Source organism: Opisthorchis viverrini (genome assembly GCF_000715545.1).
Source record: "Opisthorchis viverrini unplaced genomic scaffold opera_v5_308, whole genome shotgun sequence".
In the NCBI taxonomy this organism is placed as follows: domain Eukaryota; kingdom Metazoa; phylum Platyhelminthes; class Trematoda; order Opisthorchiida; family Opisthorchiidae; genus Opisthorchis; species Opisthorchis viverrini.
Genome location: NW_008751957.1, coordinates 95791 through 119630, shown reverse-complemented (window position 1 = coordinate 119630; position 23840 = coordinate 95791). Strand labels below are relative to the sequence as shown.

At 42.8% G+C, this 23840-nt stretch overlaps 1 protein-coding gene across 1 annotated transcript; it reads left to right on the top strand.

The window, feature by feature from the left end:
• Positions 1–7760: 7760 nt before the first annotated feature.
• Positions 7761–21975, top strand: T265_09717 (hypothetical protein; the record flags this gene model as incomplete). The annotated part of the gene is made up of 4 exons (XM_009175880.1): positions 7761–9600; positions 11097–11242; positions 16400–16576; positions 20806–21975. 4 exons carry the CDS (start codon positions 7761–7763, stop codon positions 21973–21975), a joined length of 3333 nt encoding a protein of 1110 aa, XP_009174144.1.
• Between the last annotated feature and the right edge of the window lie 1865 nt (positions 21976–23840).

Sequence of the window (23840 nt, the reverse complement as noted above, 5' to 3'; positions counted from 1 at the left end):
TATATATATATATATATATATATATATATATATATCGAAACCGATAGTTGGCAAGCAATCTGAAATATAAGGTCTCAAACCATCTACTTTGCAGAGCCTGAGAAATGTATTCCATTATCTTCCGAGCAACGACGCGATCGGGTTCCGACTGTCCATTTACTTAAGCCGGTCCAACTTTTGGGTTGGACAGAGTGCCTGTCTGATGTCTTTCTAAGTTCTGTTACTAAAAAGTCGTCTTTACTGAGGCATGTAGAGCCATGTGGAGCCGTCAGAACCAGTTTCTTTACTTGCATGGAGGGTCAATTATTGCAGCTTCTACGCTCAATAGCATCACACTCAATAGGATCACACTCTGTTTCGTACCCTGTTAGTTTTTTTAAAAGTAGATACGATACCTCGATACGATACGATGCGATACGGAAAATTACACGACAGCATTATGGACAGAAAGATAGAACGGAGAACCTCATGAGAATAGTCAACTAAAGCGTATGAGAGGTATTCCCCGGCACCATATAAGGAAGCAGGGTAAAATTTACGAATGTCTGGCTTGAGGAGGTGACAGAAGACCTTCGGATGCCTACTAGAGACATCTGTTCAAATCCCTTTGATGACGCGCAAACCACTTTAATTTGTAGAGCCTTGGCAGGTTTTCAGAAAATAGCTATTTAGCGAATCTACAACAGTTTTGCTTAAACGGCAATTTTATTTAGGGCTTTCCACGACTTAGTCATGCCTTACAGCACACCGAATCGTGCTGGCTTATGTTTGAATCAAGCGTTCGTTATATCGCTTAATCGCACTTCTTTATATCAAGGATAAAGACCAACCACATGGGATAGGTCGAAGTTCGGTCACTGAATCACCAAGCCTGAAAGTGGCACTGCCATTAACTCTGTGAAGGCGTTTGGGCTACTGCTGAAATGACCCCAGCGGAATCGAATGTGTCAGTATCAACTCTCTCCCACAGGGTAAGTCAGTGAAGCAGATTTCGCAGAAGAAAACTCGAGAAGGTAACGTTTATGGTAGCATGCATGTAGCTGGACCCCAGAAGCTTCAGTGTCCCAAATTAGGGAGGTACCTGGTTTCATGCTAGGCAAAGTAGGTGGATAAATCGTACTAACACATTGCTATTTTAGGTGCTGTGCCACGAACTAATATCAAATAGAAAAGCTCTACTAAGTAGCACGAGCGGAAGTCGCACAGCAACGGGGATTGAGACGACCAACCGAAGCAGGCACTGGACGAGTTGTGGTAGGTTCCAAGACCCATAAGTTGCCTGGTTTGACACAAAACAGTTGTCCGTGAGCCCATCGTCTAATGTGAACGACCAGCTGTGTATGCATGTATAGTCCACGTCCATGTGCATATCTGTGGGAGACGGCGTGTATGAATTTTTTGGAGAATATTCCGGGACGGACGGCACTAACCTGAAAACTTCGTGGCGTTTGCTTTGAGGTAAGGTCAGTCCAACCCATTTCAAAAAGACAGCTATTTTGAGTTGTTTTCCTGTCTTTGTGCACCCATCTGACCTCTGTCTCTGCTTCAACACTCTTGACACGACGATAAGTAACGGATCGTTTTATGAAAAAAAGAGAGTGGAGTGGTTGTAACTGCATGACAAGATAAGTATTCCAAAAATATTGTATATTTATAAGGTCATTCTCTAGTTCTGGAGTAGATGCTAACTTAAGGTAACATGTCTCGATACACAACATTGTGTCCTTTGATCACTACTTAATCATGCCTATTTTCTATTTGGGTTGGAGGCAGCCATGCTGGCATGTTTTCACAACAATTAGCACACCACTGGGATAGATCGGTAGTTGTCGCTCAGTGATACTCTTTTCGACTGAACTGCGGTTAATGTAGGAAGTTATTCCTTGATGGTGGTTTAGGCCACCGTCCTTCTTCGTATTCATCAGTTCATCAATCTGACAGCATTTCTCGTAATTCTATGGTCAATGTTTGTCCATTCATTTGAATGACTGTTGTGTCTTGGTGGGTACCCAAGATGTGAGGTTAAGGAAACATACGTGAAGGAATTCTGCATACTTTCTGATTAGGTCTCTCATCTGCACGTAAGCCAAGGCATCAAGCTGGTCGATCCATACTCTGAAAAATGGAGATGACCCTCCCACGACCAACCGCTCCCCTTCGAGACTGAAACTATGGAAGCTTTTTCCTGTCTTCGTGAACTTTTCTAACGGGTCATTTTATACAAGTGGAAGGCTGAAAAAAGATGCAGAGTGACGATAGGCGTTGTATACTAAAGAGTTGTTAGTACAATCACCGCGTTCTGAAATTTAGATACACAAGTGAAGTGGAACGACGCCGAAACTGTTCCTGGTCCCTAATAAATGATATGTCTGGCTGTTAAAACACTAGACTGCCATTTGTCGTGCGTAACAGTGTGAAAGTTGGTTTTGAGACGACACCGAACATGTGGACACAGGTCGTCATTGAATACAACACAGGTACAGGAAAGATAAAATCCATCTTTTTTTGGACGTACAAGTAATTTTCTATGGACGGTCAGAACTTAATGCATGTTGGCTAATCGCGTCCACGCCTAGTATGCTCCGTTCCACCTAGCCAGCAAAACAGCCATTCAAACGGGCAAAAATACTTATCAGTTCATCTGATTCGCACCATTACAGACTTTCAATCTGCTCATCAACATCCTGGTATGGATTTTATCCGCGAACATTTATATCTAGCAGCCGATTCGCATTGCTACACATACACATGCACACACATATACGACCTTTATTCGTCCCCTGTCCAACTCAATACCATTCCACAGTTCAGCTCACATTGTGTGACAGTCTTACTCCTTCCCTCCCTCAGAACAGCAACAACGGCAGCAGCAAACATATTGCTCAATCCTCACAGAGAATCTATCGATAGATGGACAAAAAGTCCCCAGCTGATTACTATCACACACTGCTACGCGTAGAAAAGCATTTACTCGTCCCGTTGCACCTACTCAACCTGACATTTAGTCGCTCAGTTGGGTTTTTCAGCGCGTTTGTGTATTGCTTTCTCACTGCCGTCTCCAGGACTGCGTGTTTGTTTGCCCGTATTTGTGCGTGTGTTGTGATTACGACTCGCTTTTTTGGCGTTTCAGGTGTGTGGATGTTTGTGAATATATGGATTTGTTAATATGTCAGACGTGTGGGGCTCGGGTGAGAAAGGCCGAGGCGACAATCTCCGGATGGCACCAGCAAAGATGAACAGAGTTGTAATCCTAGGATATTTTTCTAATGGGAGAACTTAATGACTGCTTTAATGCGAGGAAGTAACGTGGAGCCCGGCACACTATGACGAGGTGGGCATTTAGCATGCTAAGCCGAGTGCGTTCTTCTCGACCAAGCCGCTTGGAAATCAATCGAAGGATAGAGGGTTTCATGTTTTTCCTCTATTGCCCGAAACTGTTTTAGAAGCTTGAGTAAAGAAATAAATGCAGACAAGCTGGATTGCTCATGGATTCCGGGAGATTCGTTCCTTATCGATTTTTTAACTAGATTTGATGTTCCACCTCTACATGATTGCAAGATGGTAGCAACCATGAAAAAAACAGTCAAACCAAAGGATTCACCCTGATCCTCGCCGACATCTTGCCGAATTTTAAAGTTCGATCGGTTCAATTGGTTTCTCAGGTTCATGTTGAATAGAGCCCATCTGTGATCTATTCACCCACCTCACCCTTACCAATCCTTCTTTTTTCAGTTGGTTGTCTAGTTTATTAACTAACTCATCACAGAATGACGAGGGAAACCATTCCAGTTTTTGAATGATTGTCATCCATGGTTGTGTTTGAGATATCTGAAAGGGACCACAACTTATGATTACACTAGAGCCAACTGTAAACTGACTCTAAAGCCAATGCAGAAGTGTCGGGAATGTGTAGTTTTGTTAAATGCAACCCCCAAGATGCCCTTTACTACAAATGGCACGGTGAGAAATAAGTTGGATTCTTCTCCAAATGAATCATTTACCACTACGCACGTAAGAATGCCGGTACCAAATCTGCTCAACTGAAGGCCAATCTAATTTAGAGCTCGACGGTCCTTGTTTGCATGGGTTCTTTCATCAATATAACTAACAGAAAATCAACCCGGTTCATTCAACGCCCCTCTTTATTAGCATCAGCTAGATCTTCTCGTTACCTGTTGTTTTTCCCTGTAAGTATCCTGACTCAGTGATACTTCTCTGGATAGAAAGCATACTCCGTCTCATTTACTGACCCAGAATAAAGGGACTTTAACTCTCTGAGACACTAAAATGGCTGCTGAGTCTATACGTCCTAGTGCGGGTCTGTGATGTTTTGAAGGTCCGTTTAAAATTTATTGAGCGTATGCACCGGGCTTTTTGGAGAGGTTCGTAATAGCTCAGCTCAGGATGCACCACAGTCCACTACCTGGGTGATTTTGTACCTACTGGGCATTAACAGTGAGTGAGGTTCGTTTTAACATGATTGAAATAGCTTGAGAGCCAGTTTACTTGGGCCCGTCAGTGCAAAATATTCAACCACCAAACATGTACCACATACATGGACATAATAGGCGCGAATAAGCAGTACGGCGTCGATGCAAGTTCGGACGTTTTCTACATCCGCCCGACGAACGGATGTAACCATTTGCCAGATCCATTTTTGAATCGATTTTGCTCGTAATCTGGAAACTTCCAAAAGTGTCAACACTGGAAGCCTAATGCACATGATATGAAAGTTTCACCGAACTAACCTTGGAAACCTAATCCTTGAAGGAAGTTTCCTATGGTAACCGAAATGCGTAGTATGACATCTTATTCTAGAAGTTTCCATGACTTAATAACGCCCTGAGCTGTGATAGGGTTTTAACTGATGAGCGTGTTCTCAGTTCTGCACAGCTTAACAAAAATGTTATAGTTATCATTTGTGACGATAGTCTACAGCATTAGCATCGATCATCCTGTCGAGTAGTGGTGATGATCTAGTATGGTTAAACTAGATGAGAGCTATTCTGTTGTTTCAGTTAGACAACACTAACATGGCCAGTCCATCATGTGCACATGTTACGCGTCTCTCAGCACAAATGTTCCGTAGCTAAATGGGGGTGGTGGTGTTCTTGAATGAGATTTCCTCGACCAAACTATCCGGGGACCTAGCCACAGTGGATGTTGTTCGCCCGGATCATCTAACGACCATGACAATGACCGATCAGACAGATGGCTTCGCTTACACAACACGTTCGGCGAATGCAAGCAAGAAGAGAGTTGAGGGGGTTGGGGTGAATTCACTGCTTGAGCAAAGAAGCGAGATTACGCGATAACAACTTGGAAATTCATTGGCCAAAGTCACCGAAAACGGCTGCTGTGTCTTACTAGTTAAACAGGTAGAAAATATAGTCATGTTTGGTTTTCGGCTAAAACCTCCGGCCGCATGAAGACAGGAGGACAGCAGGAAACAAATTGAGCATGATACATAGGCGTTTGGTATACTTCATTGATCATTCCAGTCGTCGCTATTAATTCCGGTATCCAATATTGGTAGTAAAACGTAAGTGGGTTTGCGCGCTCATTGGAAGCATAGTTGTCCAGATAGACCACTTTGCCTTTGAGGAGAATTTCGGTAACCTGGGCTTTATAGAAGTGGTTTTTGCATTATCTGGGTTGAGCAGTCTGGTTGCAAACACTTCGTGATCCGTCAAGATGACATTAGTAGTGCTTAGCAGATTAACTCTGGACCAAATTCAAGAGGCCGAACAAAAACGGTCTCATAGGATTAATTCACTTTTCTAAGGAGTTCACCGTTAGTATGCACTTCAAATGACTACCTGAAACTAATCTCTTCTCAGTGGCGCATTCTTCCACCAGTGGCCTCTTCAGAGGAGGGCGAGTGTATTGTCACAAATTGTCCAGATTAAAAGCACGACACCTTTGCTAAATACAATAATTTGCAATTTGCATTGGTGATGACGGAATCTCTACTTTATGATATTCTGCCAACTAAATGTGATGTCAGTCCTCATAAAGAAAACTACTCACAAGGTTGCAGAAAACTTAAACAGCCCACGACCGGTTTTGCCGTTCCTGGGGCTCATCAGGTAGGCGCAGTCCCCGAGTTTCCGTCAACATTATGTTCTACTTGAACCCAAATTGGACTGTTTTCGAGTAATACACTCATTTGCAAATCAGTTTGGTTTTCACGACAGACTCAACTGAATCTCTTGTGATATCCGTTCATTTTTCTTCATCTGAGACTTCCTTGAAAAAAATCCACTGATTATGAAGTCGCTGAAAGCTATTCAGCAGCCCGCAACCACTTCATAATTCGCGAGCTCAAAAATCAAAAGGCGAAATAGTTTTGGCACACTATGAGAGCAGTTCGTTATTCCAGTCTTACTGGTGCACACAACTGAAATTACAAGGATATGCACATTACAGTTTTACTCGACTTTTCATCTCTAACTTCACGAATCATCATCTAAAACACATTGGAGTGTATTCACAACCTGCTGCTCATTTATATTTGGTGATGTTGACTTAGTCCAAATCCTAAACAACTGCTAGTGCAAGTCAGTCAGTGAACCAAGGCCTAAAATATGGCTTACAAATAAGTTCTTACCAATAGAAACACTTCGAGAGCATGAATACGGACGATGATGCCGGTCCAGTCACAGGACCACTGATATCTACATCGTTAAGTGAGCACGCATACACTTGGGATGGAATGCCNTTTGAGATCCTTTCCGTCACCGTACGATTTGCACAAGTCCCTAACTCCATGTGGTGATGCTGATAGGAGCTGACCGAATAAACAACTCTCCGGTAGAAGGACGAACGGGTGTGCAGGTTGGAAGTCTAACAGAGGAAATAAACCTTATGCATGCGTCCAATTGAGTTTACTATAGTTGCGTTCATGCTGATAACTATGGTGATTTGACGCATCGTTTGGACAAAATAATAACCTGGATACAGTAGCTCCGCCAACTCAGCTCACATGAAAAAAAAAACTGACACTAAATGCTATGTGAACCCACACCTATTGCTAAGTGGTTCACAAGTGATACGCCCATTCTTCCGCGATCTATGAATCATGGTAGTTAGTTTGCTTCAGATAAGGCGAGGTTACGGTCAGTCTCTTGGGAACCACGTTAATAATACGTCTTATGATAACATAACTAGCTGATATGAAAAATGGCAATGAACTCTAAGAACTGTGTGACCAGGAAAATGAGAGGTTAGGCTTGGTTGAATCTAGTAATTCACAAAGCATCCATAAAACATTTTTGCACAGGTTTTGGCTAAGATACCGCCTAAAATAGCAGAAATCAACCGCTTTCATACGAGGAACCGGTCAGATGAGCTCCTTCTATTTGAAAACCAGCAACTAATAGAACGGTATCTTATTTTGATCATAAATGTGCAGTGTGTGTAAAAAACTGGAGCTGATAATATAATGAAATTCATGTGACTCGGATGAACTGCTTTGCTGTTCATTTACTCACTACACTTACCATTTGGGCTGCAAGCGTTTCGTGCTCTTTTGTTTAGCCTGTTGTATGTTCCTGGAAGTGCATACTTCATGTGCAACTGCGAAGCAGAAAGCTGGAACAAGGCTTTTGATAACTATAGAAGAATTGAAAAAAAGTAATTTTATCCGGTATTCTTGAGATTGAGTGGTTTACTTCTACGTACCGATATCAATGTTTTCTACCTTAAGTAAAAATTGATCACACCAAAAAATACACATTTCTCCTGTTTCGTCCTATAGAATGCTACCTATGGCCGCTGCGATTTCTGCAAATCCACCCGGTGTGAGCAGACCACAGTTAGATGCGGGCTGGACACATTTCAATCGATATCAAGAATTTTCTAATTATGGATCTGTCAACTCTGGTCCCCCAAATACTCTCTATGGTTCGTCGAACTTGTTGGTTGGTCAGACTACCTATCCCAACATGTATCAACAAAGTTTATCTCAGGCTTATCATAATTATCAACAGCAGCAGCAACAGCAACAACAACAACAACAACAGGATCAACAAGATCCCTACAGGGGTGGCACTTCTTGTGCAAGACAGTTTTGCTCAGAGATTCAGGCGAAGCTTCCAGCTGAACGAAGCGAACCGGTATTTGACCGTTCGTCGGATTTGGGAAAACGGGATCTTGAGGAACATCATAATATCGATGCGAACAATCAGGCCCGATTAGAGTTGCTAAATTTGTCCAGATTTGAATCTGACCAAAACGCTATACGTCTGAACGCACGAGGTGACAATGATCGGGTCGATGGCCGGTGGGTTGCACGGAAGCTGAGTAAGGGAAACTATATACAACGCGAGGCTTCACACGGTGGTGTTGGTCAATCAGCACGTGGGACAAATAGTCCGGAACACAAAACTACAAGACAAAGACGACTGATGAAGGAAAGTGAAAAAGCAGCAACGCCTGACTATGATGGCATGCTGCGAGCCGAGGGAGTTCAACAGGATAACTCTGAGCAAAAACGTTCTGAAGTTCTATTTCCAGCGAAATCAGCCGATTTTTCAAGCACTACTCAGGCGGCTCCACAGTCCGTTAAACAAAGCCCAGATAAAGCGAAATCTTCGTACAGTATCTCTCATTATCAGATTCCGCCTTCTACTCCACCTTCCTCAACCTCACAGCCATTTCGACTGTCTTCACAAAGTAGCTGCCAATTTTCCAGTAACCTATTCCCACAGTATGAGCAAACCCATCATCCAAAAGGAGGTAACTCGAATGGCTCGGATGCACTCAATTCTACATTCCCCCCTTCGCTTCCAGGAATACCTCCCAATCACAACTCCGAGTCGTACCGCTCTGAGGAACAGTTTTACTCGTTACTGACAAACGGTGGTATGCAAACTTCATTTCATCAGTCGCAATCGGTCAATCCATTCTTTTCGAGTTCTACATGGAACCAGGGTCTGTACTATCCCCAAGGGTTAACACCTCAGCAGTTGGCCTCCTTCTACGCTTCTGTTAATTCGAGTGCATTAGATCCTCGACTCAGGCATTCGGCTGGTCATACATCTGGACCTGAATGCGCTCAACTTGCGGCGCAGCAAACAGGAGGTGATGATGTACTATCTCCACAGGCACAACAGCAACAAGCCAATTCATCTCTCAACAGATATGCTTCTAGAAACAGCCGGAACAATCCCAACGGTCTATCCGGACAAGCACACCTTCCGGTAACCCCTAACGACTCACTGTTTGACCGAACGGCGGCAAAATTGGAGACCTGTTCAGAAGATGTTATCCTCCCACCTAAGAACCCAGTACATCCTATGGACGATATAATGTACGTTAGTGCTGCATACCACTCAGCAGCTGCAATGGCTGCGGCTGCTGTAGTCGCTCAAGCTGCCGTTGCCAGTGCAAACGCAGTTGGACAGCCCCAACAAGAGCAGCATATTCCTTACGCATCTCATCATGTTCTCCACAACACTCCAAATCGTTCAGCATCACATGCTCTGGGAGGCATCATCCCAATTCTAGGCTCAGTGAACGGAGTCTCTGGGACGTCTTCATCAACTATCACGTCAAACAGTTTGAAATCGGTGAAAAACAAGAAACTCACCTCCACAGGTAAAACTACTTTGAGGGCTGCAGTTCGGTTTACTAGGTGTACAGGTTTTTGACATGGTTACAACCAAATGGATCGGTATTGCCAGTCGTGCACATAGGGCTTAAAACAACATATGCAAACATTTATACAAAAAACATCTGGTCCCTCGGGTTGATGACAAGGCCTGGAAGCCCGAATAGGCAGCTGGTTAACGTCTGTCTGGAAAAATCTATGCTGGTCAAGCAAAATCTGTCGGGAAATTTTGATATTGATTTACATGGTATTATAACTTTGGTAAGAACAAAAGTAAGTTAGGTGATCACGTTAAAGTTATATTAACCTTGGAACTACACGCGAAATATCTCCCATAAAAAGGGGAGAAAAGACATTTACCTAGCATGATTAACCACGGAGGTTTGTGAGTACACTCACAGCAGAGTTCCGCAGCCCCAAATATTTCACATGTGTAAGGTCTTTCGATACGCACAACATAGGCGTTGAGCCCATTCAACATGTGAGACTCAAACAGATCCTAGCATTCCCATGCCCGATCAACTACTATTTGAGAAAAAGTGTGTCGAGAAACATGCTCCAGATATCGAAGTTTTCAAATCACTCTTATAGTATGGGACACGTTTCCATCGCTACTGATGGATACCAGATCCGCGTAATACAAATCTTCTGGCCTTACACATCCTGTTGAATGAAAGTAATTCAAGCTTTATGCCGTAAAGAAGTATTAGCTTTCACAAATCATTTATCAGATGTTGAACTGCTTTGAACTTGCACATTCGGAAATTGTTCTAGAGGATACATTACACATACTCCAATGAGAATAATCATGCGAGACGAGGGGATGAGGTAATGATGAGTTAACAATAGCTGTTTCCAGCTGATTCACGAAAAATTGGTGGTTACAGACCACCTCAACTTCGTCAGTAATAAAAATCGCCATGTCTTGCTAGAACTATCTGTCTCGAAGCCATCCGAACTTTAGAGGTTTATTTGACAAAATCAAACGAAAATCTCAACTGAACAACAAGAAATACTAACTAGGACTGATAGAGCCATCCAGTACTACAACTGGCCCTTGTTTGCCAAACAGTCTCAACATCTTACGACGTACAACCAAGGTCAACGTATTGATTCGAACAAGCTCGCTAGGTTAGTCAACTGGGCTTGTTTAGAGGAGTTAATCTTATTCACACCAGGGGACATTGCTGTTTGGGTCTACTCAACATACTATGCGTACAACAGGTCATGAAATGGACTAAAATAGTGACTAGTAACCACTATGCCTGGGAACTCAGGAAAAGCGCTTCCATCAATGAATGCTTCTTACATGAAGTAGATAAATCGCACCTCCTGTGTATATACGTGAATAACCCCACAGTTTCTTGGACAAATTTGTTCACGTGGTTACATTGCTTACTCTTTCTTTATGTTCTATTGTGGGGCTCACTGAGAAGTACATGTTCTGACCAATATGAATCTGTTTTGCCCTATCCTACCACAGAAGGTCGTGAATGCGTTAACTGTGGTGCTACAAGTACTCCACTATGGCGACGGGATGGCCAGGGCAACTATTTGTGCAATGCATGTGGCCTATACCAAAAAATGAATGGACAAAATAGGCCGCTGATCAAACCAAAACGTCGGCTGGTAAGTCACGAAACCTCCAAAAGCTGTCCAATGATGGCTCCCATTTACCTGCTGCTAGTCTGGTTCGGCTAGATAAGTTATCACTGAGATATATATGGCTTTTTCCAGAAGCTTCAATATCTCCAGATTTATAGCCTCACCAAACGAGGGCAGTTTTACTTGTAAACAATGAGGCATAGCAGAACCTAGGTCCAATGTATCCCGTAAATTCCCACACTTACATTGTGAGCCTTCTTGTCATTCAGCTCGATATGTGACTTGTCGGCGTGCAACACCTGTTCATCAAAAACATTTTCACACCAGTTTGTGGAATCGATGCACCGCGATCGGTCGTTGTGCTTGTTACCGCAGTATTTCCTAACCTCCCCACGGCCTGGTAGATTTGGGTCATTCCATCCCACGCCCCGGAGATACATCATTTCAACTGATTTAGTTTGGCGGCATGATGTTAACACGTGAGGGTTAAAAGAAACCACACTTACTTGAACTAATGATGATTGACGTGTTGATTGTTTCGACGCTGAAATCTGCGGCATCTGCCACACTGACCGTTTTTCCCAACACTGTGCGTAATGCTTCCGCGGTAAAAGAAACAATCTTTGATTGAATACTTAATACAACAGAGGTTATGCATCCACTCGCGACAGGTCAAATAAGTTTGAAATGTTCGATTTGCTCTGTTCACAGGCAAGTCAGTCGCTACTGTTGTATTATTAAGCTACGGAGTAGTAGAAAGCCGGATTTCTTTTATCCGTTGTCAAGCAAAAGTCATGTAAGTGATTCTTTTCGGGATTTTTTCGAAACTAAGCTAGGTACATCATGACTTATAAAAACCACTGCTGGTACTACTTTAATCAGCAAATAGTAGGAGAGTAACAGTGAATGAAGGATTAATAGGTCTCTTTCTTGTTTTTTTCTGCACTTTGCTTAACCACAACACGTTGAGTTTTGTACAACACCTAGATAAGTCATTAGCACAAAACCGTTCCGGTTACTTTTTAAACATTCAAAGTTTCACCAAAGCATTCTGATAAATGTTCACTGGCTGTGGGCGGGCAGACCGGCCTACATCATAGTAATTGTATGTCGTAACACATCCGGAGTTGAAGTGCGGGTCCGGACAGGTTGATAAATTATTAGCCGGTAAGGCCACACAAGCGGTATTTTTGCTGTGAAAATATACAGACGTCCACGAAAACATATGGGTACCTGTTATCAAAACTTGCGGAACAGACCCATTGATCAACAGACTGTGTGCCGTTTTTACAGTATGAGACATGACCGCGCATGGTTTTTCTCAAGCTTCCGAAAACGGTACCACTTCCTGCTAAAAATGCTGTCTAGGAGAGTGTGCTCCAAAGCTTGCTGACAGTCTAGCCAAGAAATGTTGAAAAAAATAGGTAGTCTCCAATTCCACTGTTGTCGCGATGGCCAGTCAGTTTTGTTTGCTCTCCCACCTATTCCAACAACTGCGGGACGAAACCAAGAGTCTGTCTACTGGTGGAGGAGAAAGTCGGATGTTTGACTCAAGTTTATGGCGTCTTCTGCTACACGCTGCATACATTGGAAAAACAGTTTTGTTTACAATAGTACATTTCAGTGAGTGCACACATATTTCATAGCTTAAGTGTTAGGGCCTCACAAACAGCATGTTTATCTTGCAATGTGCCGCAAGAAGCTGTGAAACAGCATGATGGTGAAACATTAACCCCGAGTCCTCGTTTGCTCACCTGGTGGCGCAACTAAGACGCTTCTCTGGTAGGTCATAGATATGTTATAGCCCATCAGGTTCACACTTGAATGATCCATCTGACGGGTTTGTTTACCATATGTCTTTCTAGGGTATCGGAGGCGTGGCATTTCCATCGATATCATTAGGCTGCGTAACAACCTGCTGTCAACAAGGAGGAAACGCTGGAAGCCAGTGACATATCTAATACCTTGATAAGCTTGGGAAACCACCCTACCAATGACGAGTAACCCGCAGCTGCAGTATAGATACTAGATTGTTTGGTACAATTTCTGACCTGGTGGGAAACAAGCCTCTCGGTTTTTGAAGGATCAAACCAAAGCGTCATTTCCGATCGATCTGTTTCCAATTCCGGATCACTGACCTTGAAAAAGACGAAAATTGGGACCTCTGAATTGAAAGCAACTGTCGGAGGCGCAGGGTAGCGTATATTTCCCCACAAATTGACAGGTTCATATTTGCGGAAGATGGTCAGTCGTGCTGAGCACAGAGCGGACCAAACGACGCTCACTAGTCGTAGCAATAGTTCATAAGGCATTTCGAACTCACTTGTTGCAACCATAGGATCTGTTTTTAAGCTGGCTAAAGCTGAGATTTAACCCTTTGATATATAGCCTGGCCATTTTCCTTGTGATTTCCACAAAATCTAACCACCACGTGTCCTTTGTCCCTTGACTCTACAAGTTGAAATAGCATGGAAAAGTGAAATATTGTGACTAAATTAGCTTCATAGCAAATGAAGGAAAAAACAGGACATGTGTGACGGTACACCCTGCTTAACATGATCAGGCTGAACTAACGAGTCGTTCAGCGATGTACCTCCAGTAGATTTGGCTTTATTGAAACCGACCAAGTGATAGGCATATTCATGACATTGTGTTTCGACCACATAGTTATCTTCATTTAACGTTCAACCACTTTGAGCTCACACGTCCTAGAAACGATATTTTACGAAAAACTTGTTCCCACCGCCATGGAACTGCCAGATTCGTCCTGAAATGTGTTAGTGACTTTGGATACATTGTTACTGATGAAGTTTTCATACGAAATCAAGATGAGATTGACGCGAAGATGTCAAGTACTCTGAAATCAGACTGCATTATCTACGAATAGCTCAGTTCGCGTATGCACATTTTCGAAAATAGGAGCTCAACCAGCAATGCACTGATGATGGCTTCTTGATTAGAGATGAAACGCTTGCCAAAGTCAAACGCCAAGGTCGATCAGCGCATCGATAACCCAGAAAACAAAGAATTTACTCCCAAACAGTCCCAAACAAATGAAACGCAGCAGAAACTCTCGAGCTAACGCCCAAACTTTTTTTGTTAGTCCATTTTCTTTGTACATTTCGCGGTAGTAGTAAATATTCTCGGTTTGATCTGCGACGTTGCCGCGAGCAAGTTGGTTTTATAAGGCATCAGAACTGAATTCTAGATACTACATAGGGTCCCGTAATAAGGTTTTGGTCTGGATCACTCATTCGCCTGGGTGGACGTGTCTGTACTACTGTATGCTCTTCGATTCAAACAATGAAAAGTCCGGATGAAGTTGAAATTTTCTTGTGAATTCTTGGAGCAAAAATGTTTTTATAGCTTGCATTCGTTGCATCAAAATAATATCGTTTAAGAAGTCACCTCCACATCCATACAAATATACGATTCGCAAGCATGTATGAATACTTTGACAGACCGATGAATGAGACAGCTCTGTCGATGGCCGGGAGAAAGCTTGATATCAACTAATCAGTCCGCTGTAAATGTTCTCACGTTATTATCTGATCCAGCGCTCGTGCCAGAGGAACGCAATCCGCTGCATTCACACCAATGCTTAATCCCGGGGATAGATCTTTTTGAATGAAGCCCAAGATAAAAAAGAACTGATCTGCAAGAACAGCATTTATGTTCAAGTCAGAGTGACCAATTCCACTTGAAACGCCGTCTGGTTTACTCTGTTATACCCCGGGGTTGAAGCAGTCATCAGTTTAGCGCATTTCCTGTTTGGAACTGTATGTGTTTTTGAGTTGAGTGGGAAATATCCAGCGATATGATAGACATACATATATTTTCATCTTAAACCATGGATGCCTGGTTTGTTAACAAGAGGTGAGAATGCCCATGCATTTATCATCTGACTAGTTGAAAGTTCACTTGAATCTGTAGTAAAAATAAGGGCGGAGCACAGGACTTCTCATAAGAAAGGCTGTAGGTTATAGGAGATAACGGATCGGCTCAGCCACCATGCCTAACGGTGCACACAGCAGCACTGATGACTAATTTCAGTGAAAATCTGTATCCCCGAGCTGTAGTAATGTCCATAAGCTGATGAGTTTGACGTCCGACCTAACTTAGTTCTGGTCAAAACAGACGGTGAATATTACTTCCAAGTTTTAATTAGTCCCAAATTAAACCATTTTAAGAATTACCTGATCGTTCAGCTTCTTCCTCGGTCTCTAGCTACCACATACCTGAGGAAAGCACGAGGGCTGAGATGCTGCCAGGTTGCCCAATCCTAGACAGGAGAATTTGAGATGAGGAGGCTGAGTTCCGACCACGGACCTTGCGGTCAGCCAATTCGCACTCTAACCTCCGAGCCATCTCCCATTACCTACATAGTAGTGCATAGTGCATAATCTAACTATCGGATGTCGCGGTGCATACCATGAAGTGTTACTGCAGCGATTTGCGGTCTTCACTGCCAATAGTGTTCGATAAGGAAAGGGAACTTCCTAGGTGGTTATGGCAATACGAGGTTTGGTTTTTCAACCCAAGAAAAATTCAGTAATTTTTTGAGCACTTCAGGGCGTTGAGTATTAGAATATCAATTCTCTTGGGAAAAATCCTGTAGGACTAAACATTTTGTTCATAGCTTAGTTTGACTACAGATAACGGACACCGAATTCCAAGTGCTGAACAAAATCGCGTGGTCTGTTGAATGAGCAGAGCTAATGCGATGCTCCTTCAGACATGTTCAATTTATGGACAGGTGTAGCCAAAGTAATGTAGCGCAGTGCGGTGTGCGGGCAGACAGTTTTGGTGCAGCTCGCCTCTCTCTAAATGATAACACTTAGTTGTGGGTTATGCGGAAAGAACACTCTTCAAAGCCCAGGACGAGCAAGTGTTTTCAACTCAAAGAACGATAGATGAAACCTTGAATCCACAGCCGAACTAGACTAAGTAGTTCCAAAACTTTTGTTCATCCTGTACCATCTAAGTTACGAAAATTACTTTTAAAGTAAATGCAGCCTTAGCTGGGAAACCGAGAAACTCTCACATAAAGTGCGGTCTATTTTGTGCAATCCACATTTCCTTTGTATTAGAATATTTGGGTGGATACATGTTTTGTTAATTGACGCCCCAGGGATCATGCAAGATCTATTCCAATATTCGCAACATGCTATCCCGTTTCAGCAATCATCCAGTCGACGAACCGGCACTATTTGTTCCAACTGTCGCACAGTGACAACGACGTTGTGGAGGCGAAACACAAACGGAGAACCCGTGTGTAATGCCTGTGGGCTTTACTTCAAACTGCACAATGTAAGTCATCTGAATTCCCTTTATATGAATAGAAAGAAGGGATTTCTCGTAAGAAGTCAGTCACATCAAAACACAAGGATCACTTAGAAGCTCAATCGATCTTGATCTTTAATTCACGAATGAGTGTGTGTTGATCATTTAAGTGTTCCCAACCCATAGGTGGTAGCTAGGAGCAAGCGCAGCCGTGGTTGCTGGTGCGGTTCAGCTTGTCATTGATGACACTCCGTTGTAATGTAGATGACTTCAAGCAGTGGCTCATTCGGCTAACAAGATAAGCAACAAACTTTCCTTTCGTTCATATAATTTTTCGTTGCCATGCTGAAAAAGCGCGCGTTTTAACTTGTCTGAAACAACTAGCATGAATCGACTAAAGTGATCAGTTGTAATGTAGTTGCATAGTTTAAAGTTGTCGACAGAACACGGCAAGTAGACCCAGCAGTGAAAACCCCACTACTCTTGGTTCACTCCCTGTACTGTGTTAAAATTAGAACCTCGTTGCGTGCATTCACAGTGCCTGAAATCAATTTGTAAAAACGAGGTAAGCGCAACAGACCTTAAGCTGGCGATACAAACACGATGAGAATCTGTAACCGCGAACTAAACTAATTATCAATGTTTATAAAACAATGACTAGCCAAACAACGGTGAAAAAAAAGTTTTAAAGGATATTTTCACCTCGGGATACCATGCAGCAAACTGACACTCTGACAGTCCGTCTGTATTTTCTTCGCTGTTCAGTTTGCTCCTCCGAGATTGGCATTTTTAAATGATGAGAACATGTGTTACTTACGCCTAATGTTAGATCGTTTTACAACCTAGCTTTGTAAAGTACGCTTCACCGAGATCTTTTACGTGAGCCATTCAAATCCAACGGGGTTTACAGGGCACCTAAGACTGGTTTATGTATGTTTTCCTATGAATTAGTTTGAAACACTTTCAGGCCTACTTCACTACATCGAACGACAATAAAGATAGTATGTTTGGCGTTGTTTATGAATCTTGAACAGTATGTGTATCAGTTCAACTTTATGCTACTCAAAATGAGAGGTCTCAGCATAGTGCTAAATCATACAAATACGCGCAACCCCGTTGAGTGGCCATGGTAGTGATGTTGGGCATAGAGAGCCTTTTAGGAGCGCACCAAACTGATAAATTTGATTGACTGCCGTGAGCTCAACCCTGGATGTGAGTACGAATCAGAGAAAGCGAGAGTGAAGCTGTGAGTCTGCACCCTTGTTTGCGTTGCACAAAGCGCGCATATAGTCGCATACACACAGACATCATACCCGTAGATTCAAACTGACGTGTTCCATTATGAACCCCTCAAAATCAATGGTAAGACAGAGCAGCCTGTCATATCACAGGGCCACAAAAGATGGAGGTGGAGGTGACAAATGGGGGCCAGGGTGGGTGTTGAGTACAGCATGTGAGCTCGCCTTCCACTTTCTGTTGACGCGCGCGCTACGTAAATCAACCCGGATGGTTAATTTGATCTGGTCATGTTGGCGATATGTCGGCTTCATGCCTATATGGCGCCAACCCTATAGTCGTCTATCCACGTTATGTGAATATGTTCACGACAGAACGAAAGCGATGGGGATGGAGTTGGTTGCCTTTGAATGTAGAAAACCTCTTTGCATTGTTTTGCACATGAGTACAACTCAGGTGTGCAGCAGGATTGAAAATAACAAAAACAAACGGGGGTATCATGCTCAACCTCCTGTCAGATTAGCTGCTGTTCTAAATGTATGACACACAAGTCTTCCCATTGAAAGTGATAAGGCGTTGAGAGGAAAATTGAAAAGAAAAACAAGTTGAGACATATCACTCCATCCAGATTCGCTGCTGAAGCGAAAGAAGGGATCGTAGAAGTCTTTATTCAGGTTTACCTTCTCAGGAATTTGCACTATATTAATACACTATAGCACTATATATATACTATAGGGAATCGTTTAGTAATGGTCAGTCTTTGCACAAATTTAGCCACCATATTCCTCAATAAGGGAAGGTAAATTTGGGTGAGTAGGGAGAATGTCATTGACACATGAATAAGTAGGTTCCGCAGTCAGCATGTCAGTTAATCACACCCTTCGTAAACATGTCTTTACAAGAGTCATAGGCAAACACTAACTAAACTTATCTTGAATGTTTCCGAAGGTCATCTCAGTTTTTATTCTCCACAAGCATGCCAGACTCTAATTGTTTTTAATCAACATAGCTTCCTACCATTGTAAAATTATTCTGTGGTGACCACTGACGGACCGGGGGGAAACCGTTGTCAGAGGCGTTTAGAATCTGCATGGCTGTTGCAACCCGGTGTTTGCCAAAGATGCAAAGAACACCTCACTTTTGGGTTATTTGGCCAATTGCTGAATTACTTCACTAATCAGTCACTCAGTTACCCACTCACCTTTGGCTATAAACAGGCTTGATTAATTAATTGTCCGTTCGTTCATTTGCTGCCTTGCTCATTGCTTGCACTTATTAGTTGGTTTTAGAATAAGAGCTGAGTGGCCGCTGATGTGGGGATAAACTTCCCTCAGTTGTTGCAGCTGTAAACATGGGAACCAAGTCCTCACTGATAATGAAGCGACTCGGTTTAGCATTCCAAAACCCGGCTGCTCCAGAGTAGTCATCTTCATACAGGGGCTATTTATAACATAGATTTTCTGTAAAAAGGATCGTACCATTGCAAATGAACGGAGTATATCCTCTATTCAAAGGAACTTTAAATTAGACTTTCCATTTCCTCAAGAGAAGACATCCAGTTAGTTCCCCATGGCAATATGAATCCAACATAGTACATCGATTTCGGCCGGTCAGAGAATCAATTCTCCCCACCTAACCACCGAAACCGTACAAATGTAAAACCAGTGTGAGACCCTCAGTCTAGTCAAATAAAAACACTTCCATTTGCATTTTATTGTATTACTCTGGCGCTTTATCTTTTTTCTGTTATGCTTCCCACCACCCCTATCCAGATGCGAAAGAACACGGGAGATTAGCTGTCAGGCGGATGAGATTTGACATGTAGTGGCGCCAGGGATTTGTGGTAGGATGTGAGAAACCGCGCTAACTCCAGACAGATGAGGTGCTGGAGTATACGCCCACCTGAGAAGGGGGTAAAAAGAGTGAGCAATACTGATTAATCACGTTGATCGGAGAGATTATAGATGAAGATAGAAGCGACGGTTTCCAGTGTTTGGTCCGAATCGCCCAGATGAGACATCGATAGTGGAACCCATAGGTCGTTGCAGGAGGACTATTCTCGCATGGCCACAGGCCTTATGCATATCAGGCAAAGATGGAAGCATATTATCTTGTTTGGCCTAATCTTACCTAAAACTGAATGAAGTAAAGAATGTGGAATAAGTGAGTGGTGGTCCGTTTTATTCATGTTTATAAAAAAACAAACTGAGGAAGGGTCACATTTATTTGCAGCGCTCGTGAAAACTTATGGACATCTAATTTCTAATATGAGGATGAGACCTTCTCATATTCCTGCAAGCCGAAATCAGTAATTCTGTCGTCAATGTTGAACGAGTTTTCTTCTTCATTTTTTACGTGTTACACAAGTGCTTAGTCCAAACTATCACTGCGTTGACCACGTGGTAGATTGAAACGTGAGAACCATTTTGTGGTTCACTGAGTAAAAAGGGGGATGAATTTCCACCCAAATAATTAATTCACTGTTGACAAAGCAGCTCCAGGAGTACTGAACACTTGCTTCATCCAGTTAACTTCCGGTGGGTTAAAAGTTTTGAAAAATGAATGGACTGACCATTTTACAAACTGTTCATCAAGATCTCTAAGAAAAATCGGTTTTCATTCTGGAGTCATTGAGTCCGCGTGATAATATAGACTCAAGGAACTTGATCTGAAATGATGTAATGCAATCGAAACCTGCTGCTCATAAACAGTCTCCCGGCAGATAGAACAAAACAACAACTTTCAAAAGATATCAGTAAAGAAGCGTGTTAGAAAAAGTAGACTGAATTTTTAAAGAGAAACACTGGCCTCACATCAAAATAGCTTTCATGTGAGAATGCTATTCTTGAATAGACTATAATTTCTAAGAAGGCACCTGTAGTTAATCGATGCCGTGAGTGTCTTCCTAATCGGTTAGACTTAAAGGAACTCATCCCAACTAAGCATTTGGGCCATTCTCATGAATAATTTCGATGAGATCTTTATGCATTTGAATGTGTCTTTATCACGAAACGCCGAAGTCTACAACTTACCGTGTCATTCGAACGATTTTATTGCTTCCTCGACAGATCCAGCGGCCGATTTCAATGAAAAAGGATGGGATTCAGACAAGAAATCGAAAAGTCTCTCAGAAGACCAAGAAGCACAAATTCGGGTTTTATTCTGACTTCCCAGAACTAAGCATGGATTATCTTATGAAAACTCCACTGCATCGATTTGGCAATGCGGCAGCTGCCGTAGCAGTTGCAAATCGGTTCGGTTATGGCCATTCGGGTTTGACCGGCGGGTGCTCTCCACCGTCTGCGGCAGGCTCAGTGAGTGGGCCCAACTACCTCCCAGGATACATAAGTGATATCTACCCGGCAAACAATGCGTGTGGTTTGTTAAGTCCAGTTGGTCTGGCCTCTAGTAATGGTTCTTCACGTGACCAGCCGAAACCCTTCGCAGACGTCTTCAATTCTAGCTTGGAAGAATCCCGACATACGTCGTTGCTTGGTCCTGTCCTACCGTTTGCTTCCGATCCGTACTCCCAGTTGAATTCAGCCCTTGCAGAACGACCAATTCGTGATCAGCGGGTCAATTTTAATTCCTCCGACCAGTACACTTGTGAGAAGTCTAACTATCGAACTGACTTGTCTGACTGTGCAACAGATGAAGTGCGACAGATTCCAATTTTGCGCAACCGAAATATAGATCCACCTGGTTCTTGGTTGAACGAAAGAATAAACCAATCCATGGACAACCCTCAACGGGGGGAAGTTAGTTCAGATGGTACCGAGGTAAATCCACTGCATGCGCCCCTTTCGTTCTATCCAAAGGCACAGCAGATGGCTCTGTTGGGTTATTCACCCCACTCTTACTACCACAATCTTGCTAATGGACAGCCGAATACCTCAAAGGCACATTCGGGCGACCATGAATCTGTGATTCCAGTGAGTCATCCTCATCAACAAACAAAATCTTCACCAAGAGTTTCATCCAGGGACCCTGAGGTGGTCTTGAGTTCCCGATACGAACCCTCAGGGTATGGATATCAGTCCCACCTAGGCATGAATGTTCATCACAACACCGTGCAGTCAAACTGTGGTACCGTACTTTTAAATGACCTTCGCAACTGTGACAGCAACCAAAGCAGTACAAGTAGCGGAACACCAAGATCCGAGACCACATTACCTGTTGCAGACCACAGCAGTCTTGGGTCGATGCCTGGTGATAGACAGCTATTCCCTGCTGTATAGCTGTTATCTTTTCATGTACACAACGTGTGTGCGATAAACGAGTAAAATTATCCTCAGTGAGTCACTCAATTTTACTTTCGACCCATCCCTACTAGAGAACGCTGTTTGTATTTAGTGAAGGTAGCAAACAACTGAGGGACCAGAATCCACCGGACTCCAGTGTATATAACCCGTCAGATGAAACCCAAGAATTATCTCCATTCTGTGCAACTAAGTTCCCATCAGATCTGTTCAGCACAACTGTCTTGATTGACTGAGTTCGTTCACTTTTGCTGTCAATTCTACTGTACACAATAATAACCTACGGCATCTCTCCGCACCTGACTACTGCCTTTTATTTCCAAACTGTCTGAAGGAATACAGCAATGGATGTTTCAGTGTGCGCAAACATAGGCCTTGAACAATATTACTCGGCACATTAGACTCTCTAAAAAAATTCCTAGTATTTGGATTTTGAATACAACGTGACAGATTAGCTGGTTAGATGACTTTCGACTCAGTCAATGGATTTCACTGATAATAAAACCATACTGTGATTCTCTGCACTTTTTGTATGCTAATTTTTGGGATACCCTGATGGCAAAAATTTTATTGATCATTTTACGCTAAAAAGAATACTGTTTGTAATACCAATCACAATATACTAACAGTGTATCACAAAACAGTGTGTGGAGTCTCCCTGACGGCGCGAATCATAGGTTCGTACTATCTTTGGTAGACTTTGGTATTTATTGGTTTACAGTGGAATTTTGCCGTAGTTAACATACGCCGAACAGACGACAGTTGTGATTTAGCCGTTTTCTCCTTAATTTGCCTACTGAAGGCTTCAAAGCAGAAAATATAAAATCCGACCCCCATCGCTGAGCTGAAGATAATGATAAGCTTTTGAGAGTAAGTGACCGAATGTCCCCGAAACCCGGTATTCGTTTGAAATCTCGGGCTTATATAACTGGGGTGCCATGTTATGGACCCGAGGCACAACTAGTCGCAGCCAGTCAAGTTAACGCTAATGAGTATCCATAGGATAACCAAGCACAAATATACCCTTCCGACGAAAGCATCACTGCAGTGTGAGGATAATTTTGGAACTCGGAATTAGCTTCTCCTAATGGAAAGAAAATGCCCTCCGACTCTTTGGAATCTGGTCGGAAGTTTAGCCAAAGTTCTCGTGTCCTCATTTAACTTGGTAACACTTCCAGTGTCCAAAATAGGCCATCCAAGACATTGATCTAAGCTTTAGAAAAATCTCTGAGAGCTGGGCTTTTCTGATTGATGGGTTCAAGAAAGCAGTAGAATTAGATCAGTGACGAAGTGCTTCGAAACGGTCCACTTTTGATGTAAACTATAAACTTGGTATTATGTATAGACAGAGCCTGCACTCTGTTGTCTCCATCAACGGGTTCAACGTAGTGGAATGGAATCACCTGGAAAATACAATTAGTCGGATTTATTAAAAAGGGGACATTATCCGAACATTACACAGTATTTCTCTAACACCTTTCTTTTTCCCTGACGAAGCTGTGGAAGGACTGGAGAGAGGTTGCTGATGGCCCAATTAATAGATCAATGGGGAGAAGCTAGAAGGACAAGAGCCTAGTTGGCACAGCTTTTGGGCGGGTACCATGATAACCCACATGCATATACAGTTGTAATGGAAGGATTAAAAAGGACTGTGGCTTTAAAAATACTTCTTGGGTTGTGTTTTTGTCAACTCGAATCTTCCTGAACGTGCATCGCATCTGATAAGTAGCAGAAGCCACGCTGAACTGCATCTACGGCTTCTGTGAAAATCTAGGTAAGGGGTGGCGCCATGCTACTTCTGGGCTTAGAAGACTGTGAGCTTTTAACATTTGCCATAAAGAAAT